The sequence below is a fragment of the Sinocyclocheilus rhinocerous genome, unplaced genomic scaffold (assembly GCF_001515625.1).
Source record: "Sinocyclocheilus rhinocerous isolate Xijiao unplaced genomic scaffold, SAMN03320098_v1.1 scaffold529, whole genome shotgun sequence".
NCBI lineage: Eukaryota > Metazoa > Chordata > Actinopteri > Cypriniformes > Cyprinidae > Sinocyclocheilus > Sinocyclocheilus rhinocerous.
This window is the reverse complement of record NW_015635521.1, coordinates 236,100-245,660: the sequence shown is the minus strand read 5'-3', so window position 1 is coordinate 245,660 and position 9,561 is coordinate 236,100. Positions and strand designations below refer to the sequence as shown.

At 36.0% G+C, this 9,561-nt stretch overlaps 1 protein-coding gene across 1 annotated transcript in view; it reads right to left on the bottom strand.

Annotated features, from left to right (window-relative positions):
- LOC107746972 (adenylate cyclase type 2-like) overlaps nt 1-9,561 on the bottom strand; it is a 127,929-nt gene that overhangs the window by 19,258 nt on the left and 99,110 nt on the right. The window contains exons 4-13 of the mRNA XM_016561339.1: nt 6,478-6,626; nt 5,654-5,765; nt 5,360-5,487; nt 3,519-3,677; nt 3,233-3,365; nt 2,853-3,029; nt 1,670-1,713; nt 1,319-1,399; nt 1,150-1,219; nt 846-943 (exon numbers count right to left, since the gene is read on the bottom strand). Of these exons, the coding sequence (XP_016416825.1) occupies nt 846-943; nt 1,150-1,219; nt 1,319-1,399; nt 1,670-1,713; nt 2,853-3,029; nt 3,233-3,365; nt 3,519-3,677; nt 5,360-5,487; nt 5,654-5,765; nt 6,478-6,626 (1,151 nt within the window). The remainder of the gene's footprint in view (nt 1-845; nt 944-1,149; nt 1,220-1,318; nt 1,400-1,669; nt 1,714-2,852; nt 3,030-3,232; nt 3,366-3,518; nt 3,678-5,359; nt 5,488-5,653; nt 5,766-6,477; nt 6,627-9,561) is intronic.

The following is a 9,561-nucleotide window of genomic DNA, read 5'->3' as shown; positions in this document are numbered from 1 at the left end:
ATTTTACAGTGGGGTCATTTTGGTGCAGTAGCACGAGATAGCTTGATTTCAAACTTTGAATTGAATAAAAAATGACAAGGAGGCTAAGCAGTTAATAATAAAATAAGAACAAATAAAGAAATTACTAATGATAGCACAAATAAAAAATAACGACAGGCCTTCGAATTAAATAAATTGCTTTTTAGTTTTTTCAGGTAGGTCTAACAGTAGGGTTAAGATATTTAACTTTTTTTTTTTTTACCAATTATCCAAATAATGTTTAATCCTAGAAAGCTATTATTATCAGAGGACACATGAGCATAAAGGTTAGCAGATCAATTAATGAGAGGGCAGCGTTACCAGAGTTGCATACCACACTATGTTACAACACAGTAGGGCTATTGCAGACAGAAACAATACTGTACTAGGCCTACATCGATGTTTCCTGTCGGCTCATTTTTTGAGTGGACTTTGCTGTTCCGATGAGCATGAACGGTATATGAGTGGAGCACTCACATGGGCCGTGAGTGACTAAGCGGGGCACACACACGCATAGAGGGGGATAACACGCAGAGCGTCACACCACGTGAAAGTGAAACCTGAGCGGTGAACTAATTTTCGGCAGCCGAAATTTCGGTGCATCTCTAATTATTGGCGACATCAGAAATGGATATTATATAATAGATGCTTTTTTGAACATTTTAGCAATTTAAAAATATTAAAAAATGATTTTTTTTACACAGGCCACGGCACCCCTGCTCTCGACAGACGGCACCCCGGTTGGGAAACACTGCTTTAAACCCTTCTATGACATTTCCTGTGTTGTCATGCATTGTGAAACAGGTGCAGAATATGAACAAACTTACTTTGGCAGAACCAGGATCTGAACGATGAAAATGCAGAAGAATATCAAGCAGGCACAGGTCACATAATATTTGAAGGCCGGCAGGGTCGTTGCTCTATACTGCAGGGAAAGGACACACTTTTCTCATCCAGAATCGAACAATTTGGTATTTTTTTATTTAGTTGACTGATTTGTTTCATTCTGTCTTATCGTGGATGGCAACAAACAGGTTTATGTTTCAATTATTTATATGGTGATGTATTATAAAAAAACTATGGATGACTCTATTTCAGATTAACATAAGCTTACAAAGTATCAGTGCTTACCTCTTTTTCCAATGCTTTATTGTGGAAAAACAAAGATATTCTCTGAATGTCCTCCGATTTGAGCCATTGTCTATGGAAATAAAAAGACACGTATAGATAAAACCAACCAACAAAGAACTGGAACATTAAACATCATGGGCAAATAAAGCAGAGATATAAGATGACCTACTTTTGAGAATTGATGCCATCAAAAGTTCGAATCATCCTCTCGTTGAGTTCCTCCTCAAAACGCTTCTTCTGAGATTTTGTTCTGAGGAGGGCACTGACTTATTAATGACTCTGTCTATGCTGATCTCTTTGGCATGCATTCATAAATATAAAATATATTTACCATTTCAATTAATTCTATACATATTAATTGTACTGTATGTATTTAAATACTATGTTTATTACAAAAGGGTCAAAACTAGGATCACTAGGATTGAGAACAGATTAAATATGTCACCTACTGTAGCAACCTACCCTTTAGTAGGCTAAAAAACAATGTTACTGTTGGAAAAAGATACAGAAGTTAAATCACCTCTCTGAACGCCTCTGAAAGTGGTACTGGCCCATGGGGACATCCTGTTAATAAGAAAAGAGTAGGTGGTGAGTAATTTTTAGCAGTAGGGACATCTCAAACAAATAAAAGTCACAAGAACAAAAGCTGTTTTTATGTTTTTGTAACAATTTTTAAAATGCATTTATATTTATTTATATGATATTAACATTGACATCTCAAACACATAAAAGCCACAAGAACAAAAGCTGTTTATATAGGTTTTTGTAAAAAAAAAAAAAAAACATTTATAATTATTTATATCATATTAACATGTATCGACAGCTACATATCAGCTACATATGACATATGTCCAAAAATTGTATTACACATATATGAACACATATTTGTATGATCTAGATATATGTGGTAATATATACAATTCCAGTTTCGGTAACACTTTATTTCGATAGTCCACTTTAGACATTCTATTAACAGTAAGTAACTTTGCAACTACATGTCAACTAGCAGTTAGTAGAGTATTAGTAGACTGTCTGCTTAATATCTTCTAACACTTTCTTTGTCAACTTATTCTACTAACCCTAAACCTACCCTAACAGTCTACTCTGAGAGTTAGTAGACATGTAGTTGCAAATTAATCAGAATTAGTTGACATGTAGTTGACATGTAGTTACAAAGTTACTTATAGTTAATAGAATGTCTAAAGTGGACTATCGAAATAAAGTGTAACCCCAATTTCTAATAGGTTTCATACTGTATATGTTTGTCTTACGTCATGTGACAATCTATTTCAAAAATGAAAATGTAATATATGTACATATATTACATTTGCGTATGGGACTGGTGGGTCTTGAACTGTAAATAGGATGAAAATAGGATGAACACAAATATCACAACTAACTATATAATTGTGCATAGTTATATATTAGAATAATATTTGTATTTATTTATTTTTATTTCACATCAAAAGCTGATTTACCTCACTTGTATATTAATTTTACCAAGTGCTATTTATGAATTTTAAGAAGTGTCAAGTTTTAAAAATTAATTTAAGGATATTTTTATTTACTTTTGTACATTAAGCAGTTTAACTTTAAAATCTCCACTCTAAAATCTAGGCCCTGAAAAAAAAAAAAAAAGAAGAAAGGGAGGACTGTTGAGAACTGCTATTGGAGAGTTCATAGTGTCTCATAGGCAAGCTCACAGCGGTGTTGATTTTTCCATTCTCATTGGTCATGCTGTCTCTGTGGTGAAGGTTGGCGAAAGGCTTGGCTGCACCCCATGACTCCAGGTATCTGGTCATCCTCACTGAAGCTCTCATTTTAGTCCCATACATGGCGTGTCTGGGTCTGTAGTGGTGCTGAGGACTTTTTCTCTCTGCCTGAAAAAAACAGACCACAGTCTAGACAAACTTCACTAAACCTATTCAGCTGCGTTTAGTAAGTGCCTTGGATAGCTTAGTAACATGAAAAATATTGCCACAAGATTTTGTAAAGACAGCAGCATCAGCAATAATGGCTAGGCTTTGAAAGAAAGCTTTAGACTTGAAGGAAACAAAAGCGACTGTTCATTTGTTCTTCATACCTTTGGGTTGATCACTAAGTAGGTTACAACTCCATGCTCTTTTAGATAAGGATCACGCTCCTGGCCATCTCCATCTTCAACCTTATATGCCCCATTCAAGTGCTCAAGAGTCACTGAGGTGATGTGGACTCGTCTATTCATCAAGAACTTGCAATTACTATCGTTTTTCTGACCAGATTGTCAACAATTTCACATCTTCTACAAACTGAAAATGCATATTATAATTATGAATAGCTTTAATTAAAAATTAAACAAACAATAAAATAAAACCCCCACAATGGCTTACCCAGGTACACCACCTGCTTCCATGTGATTGGCTAAAGTCACATCATGTGACCAGACATCATATTGCCATTTCTGGAGGCCAATCACACCACAGAGAACGTTTCCAGAGTGAACACCAACTCGCATGTTAATGTCCACTCCTGTGGCGTCTCGCACTTTCCTATACAGAAAAGGAAGAAGGAAATAACAACATACCCCATCAGACACCAGAGCATCGATTTAACCTTATACCATAACACGATTAGAAACACATTGAGACAAGATACATGGCTTTGACCTTTTAAAAGGCACGACCTTTTGAATGTTGTTTTTGTCACTCCAATTCACAAGTTGCAAGAGATGCATCAAAAGTGGTGAGCATGACCCTGTTGAAAATTAATCATTTACTCAAACCTGTGACTTTCTTTCTTCTTTAGAGCATAAAATAAGATGCTTAACAACATGCCCTAGCTGTTCTTTTCCATACAGCGATCTGAGGATTTCAAGTTCCAAAAAAGCACCGTAGGACAACAAAAGTAGGCCCTGTGTTTCTTATGTTATATTACATGTCTTCTGTAGCCATACAATTGCATCATGTGGGGACAGACTAAAATTTACATTAACTTATAGCTCTTAAATATTTCTTTAGCACATTCAAACCTGCAGTTTCGTGATCAGTCACAAGTGATAACAGACCCTGATCGATATGATTTTGTAATTTATTAAAAAATGTTCTCAGCCGTTAGAACATTATTTAAAATTTCTTCGTTTGGTTTCCACAGAAGAAAATAAAAGGGGTTAGAAAGACATGACACTGAAAAATTAACAACAAATTAAATTTTTGTGTGAATTATTCATTTTATAAAATGGTGCTGATCTATAAAGCATTTATTGGCACTTGGTTTAAAATGAAAACTAAAGTGTTTCTACACTATGGCTTAGAATAAGTACTCAAAACATACAATATAGAATGTTCACAGAATATTCATAAAATGTACTCTTTTTTTTTTTTTTGGTTGATAATACGTTATTCTACAACACTGTGTTTCCAACCAGTTTTCTTGCAATCCTTAAACAGGAATTCACAGCACATTTTCCAACACCACAATTTGCCAGGGACTACTAATAGAGAGATTTCATTCTTCCAGGTTTCTGCAGAACTGGCAGAGATAAGAGAAAGACAGCTCTCTCGTCTAGACTCAGCACCAGTCATTTTCCACAGTCTGACCTCTGAGGCCTCCGACTCATTATCGGGATGGCCAGGTATCATGTCCTTCACAGCAGTACTGGGCCGAGACCAATCAGCCCCTCTGCGCGGAGGATTATAGGACTGGAATAGAAGCTTTGCTGCTGGACTGACTCTGCCTAAATTCTATCATAGAAATAGAGCACACAGTTTGCTTAAATCCTGGTCTATTTATTGTATAATAAAATGCTTTTAATTTGATGCAATGAAGTTACATGTAAATAGAAACAGAATGATGATTTAAATTATATACAGTATGTTCTAATCTCCAGTGGTAATGTGCAATAAAGCCAGATGTTAACAGTGTTGTTCTTTAGAGACAAAGTGTGAACAGGTCTGCAGAATATATAATAATTATGAACCTAGGACAGATGTTTTCAAGCTAATCAGAGGCAAAGAATCTTTCAGCTAAGATCTAAAAGAAACAACAGATGTACAAGCTCTTTGGAAATGTGCAGTTTGACAGATGTTTAGACTGCTGGTTCTCAATTGATTTTGCTGCAGAACCCAGATTGTAGACCTTAAGTACCAAAATTGTTTATTGTAGTATTTAGTAGTAGTAGGTCAAATTAGTATTAAAAACACCACTGATTGCAGACATGTGGGGCTGAACTTACTTAATAGCTTCGCACATGTCAAGACCCATCTTCACACAGTTGTTGGCATGATTTGGCAAGGACTCTGGGAGGCCAGATACACAGTAATAACAGTCCCCTAAAATTTTAATTCTCATACATTCATTTTCCTGAAACACACAGAAACAATCAAGAATGTCAACAGCCAGATTTTTTTTTTTTTTTTAATTATCTGCAACATTTGGTTTGAGTTTTACAAAGTAATATATTTTCCAAACCAGAAGGTTTATATCAATAAAGTACATGTCAGTCACTGGATTAGGAGATCCAGCTTACCTTGGCAATCTGGTCAAATTTGCCAAATAGCTCATTCAACATATGGACCAACTCTCCAGGTGAGCAATCGGTGGCCAAACGGGTAAATCCAACAATGTCAGCATACAAAATACTGTAAGAGAACATAAATTTGCATGGGTGACTCAGGACTGGAAAAAAGACATACCGATTTATTTAGATGAACCTTTTTTATGCATCTGACACTGTTTAATTGCTTCGGACTTATTGTATTTCCCATGCAGCAGAACAATAGAATAATGCTAATGGCAATGTTCCCCTCAGACCATAACAGAATGAACCGCCACAAGAAAAGCACCCTCACAGTATTGTGTTTCTCAAGATCTCTGCATGTCTGAACGTGTGACACTTCATGTGACATAATCTTTTTGTATTCTTTTAAATCCCTGACCTTTTCATTTCTGTGCATTACAGACATAGAAAAGATTTCCTGCTAATGCTGCTGTCTCACAGGGAATGAAAGCTTAAATAACAAGCAAGAATTTTTGGCACTCCAAGATATTATGTTAAATAAAAAAGTCCTTTGAAAACTGAGAGACATTGGAACTTGATGGACTTGGTTACTTCATCGGAAGTCCACCATTTGAAAAAAAAAAAATAACATCTTGGGTGACTAAATTTGTTTATTCACAAACAGTCGAAACGGGAGGAATACAACTCATCTGCTCATTGCTCTGCACAGCAAAACGGCAAGAGTCAAAAGAGCTCAAAACTACATACATTTTTAATTACCCCCCAAAGCCCCAATCTCCCCCTGCCACCCCTGTGGTGGAAATTCTTCTTTTCTAGTTATATTATCAACACACCTGACATTAGTGTGACGTTGTACATATAAATTATGGAAGTTGTTGGTGTTTTCCACCTGACCAAACTTCGGCCCCTGTAGTCTCTGTATGATTTCAGCTTTCATCACTCGGGCAATGTGAGCAGGAAGCAGAGACAGCAACAGACGTTCCTGTAGCAAAAACACACCACAACAGGGGATGAGATAATTATATCTCACATGCACACTTGTCTGGCTTGTCTCTTTGATATGTGCAGCAGAGATTTGAGTCTGATATAAAAGCTTCTGTTACCTAAAAGAACTGCACACACAGCCTTCTTAACAAGAAGGTGCAAAGAAATAAGTGAAGAAACACATCCACTGTATCATTTACATGCTCTGTTCCAAAACCTGGAGAGCATTCAAAGGTTCCCAATATGAAGGCTATTCTAAAGGGTATGTAACTTTATTATGACCCCTAAGAATGTTTTAGTCAATAGGTTTTGTAAATAAATATATATATTAACCAATCAGTCAACTGTGAGGTTTCATGACAGTTATGATTTTGCCAAAGGGTCAGCTACCTACATGATAAAACATGATAACCTGCAACTGTTACCTTAAAGAGCCATTTTTACCTGATTTAACCCATAAAAATTTGTTTTGTTGGTATAATTACTATAGTTTGATTCAGGGGTACTAAATAGTATTCTTGGATTTGAATACAACTAGTTAAAATTAAGATTTGCCATTTTTAGGTTACAGTTTTCATTGGTTTTATGACTTTTGGAACTTGGATGTTTGTCTGGTGAATACAACAGTATCAATAATATTTGGGAAACTCTATAACTTTTATAAAGTCGCATTAAAAATGAATTAAGCAAGACCAAATCTGCAGGTGGTTAATTTAAGCATCACAGAAAATTCCTGCTGCACATTAGTTCTGCTATATTAGCCTTTCCTTACTGGAGCTCTTCAAGCAAATTATACCTTAGCTCACATTTATCACAGGAGATGTGAAAATCCATGAGTCAAAGGCTTCTGTAATGTGATATTCTTCTGGGATTGATATAATTGGGTTACGGTGGATTTTTGTGAAAAGGTAAAACTAAGATTACCGCATTCAATTTCAGATTTTATACGATTTCCTTACTAGGCATAAAGTGTGAATGAGTTTAATTAGGTCTAACAGGGATGGTCTGGAGGGTCATTATGAAAGCTTATGATAGCTTGTGCTACACGCAAGAGAAGGTTAATTGCCCAGTTGGTCTGGTACATTTCCCCTAATCAAACATAATGAACTTATAAAAATCATTTTACAATTCTGATCATTTTATTAGCAGCTACATAAAAGCCATATACATTAATTTACGCTGTGACAAATGCATCATTGTCCTCTTTTTCCACTAATTAATGTGCTATACGATGAATGTAGTATCTATTGCAATAACAACAACAGCAGAAAACTGTGCAACGTTGCAGTGGTAGCTGAGACCACTGAGCTGTGGAAAGCACAATTCATCACCCGTAGCCTGAGAGGATATTCTTAAGAGGTTAATCCAGAGGAGAGCAGAGAGGCAATGTTTGACCTCTCGCAGAGCATATACTGTTTTGAACGAGCGCACCTTTTTTTAACAACCAAAAAGTTTTGTTGTCTGTTGTGGAAGAACAGACGTTCCTCTCGTTGATAGCAGAGGAGCGGATCCAGCGAGAGCTTGATGGGGCGACGCGGAATGAAAAAGGTTTTTTTAGGAGTCGTGGTAGTAGAGGCGGCGCAACTATAACGACATGTGAATAATCCCGCCCACTCTAAAGCGGTACTGAACTGCAGTGGAAACGCAAACCGTGCCGAGCCGAACCGTGCCGTGCCGAGGCGAGTCGCACCACGCAGTGGAAAAGCGCCATTTGTGGCCCTGTCTAAACTGGAAGCTGAAAACCAGCATCACAGAAGTGTCCTGGTTTCCACTCATTAACAACTGGGCCGAGAATAGGAGACTGTAAAGTTTTGCAGTATCTCAAAAGGGACCCATTGATAACTTCATGTCAAACTTATGGAAAAGTAATTGTGGCTGAGAGTCTAGGCAACAAATCAAATTCAATAACATTGTGTCCTGAATAGGCATGATATGATAAAATGACAACTTATAAAAGCTGTGTAAATCTGGGTTTTTTGTTTTAACCAGATGGCTATGGAAAATCAAGGTGCAACACAGTGAAGAATATGGAAATGTTATTGTATATGTGATTATTCAATTTCTGTACCTGAGCACCTACAATCATAAAATCCTAAATCATTTCATTTGTATCTTTGTTCTATATATTCAGTGGTGTTATTGCTTGTAATTTGTTTACTGACTGTTCACTTGATTGAACTTTATAATTGTCAGGCTAGTAGTTTTGGCTGTTGTATCGAAATTGAAATCGAGAATTGTAAAATGTGATTTGTATCTAAAATATTGGTGTCATATAGGCCTAAGTTTATTTATTAGAATACAAGATAACGTAGATCAACAACAAGGATAAAGGCAACTATTTTCTTTTTGTGGCAGAGCCAGTGAAAATGCTGGTAGGGCAAGTAATAATTCGAATCACTGGCCCGACCAGGCCAGTAGAAAAAATCCTTAGCGTTGAGCCCTGCATATATATATATACAGTATATACTGTATGTGTGTGTGTGTGTGTGTGATCCTGGACCACAAAACCAGTCTTAAGTCGCTTGGGTATATTTTTAGCAATAACCAAAAAAACATTGTATGGGTCAAAATTATCGATTTTTCTTTTATGCCAAAAATCATTAGTATATTAAGTAAAGATCATGTTCCATGAAGATATTTTGTCAATTTCCTACCGTAAATATATTAAAACTTAATTTTTGATTAGTAATATGCATTGATAAGAACTTCATTTGGACAACTTTAAAGGTGATTTTCTCAGTATTTAGATTTTTTTGCACCCTCAGATTCCAGATTTTCAAATAGTTGTATCTCGGCCAAATATTGTCCTATCCTTACAAACCATACATCAATGGAAAGCTTTTTTTCATTTTATTCAGCTTTCAGAGGATGTATAAATCTCAATTTCAAAGAATTGACCCTTATGACTGGTTTTGTGGTCCAAGGTCACATAT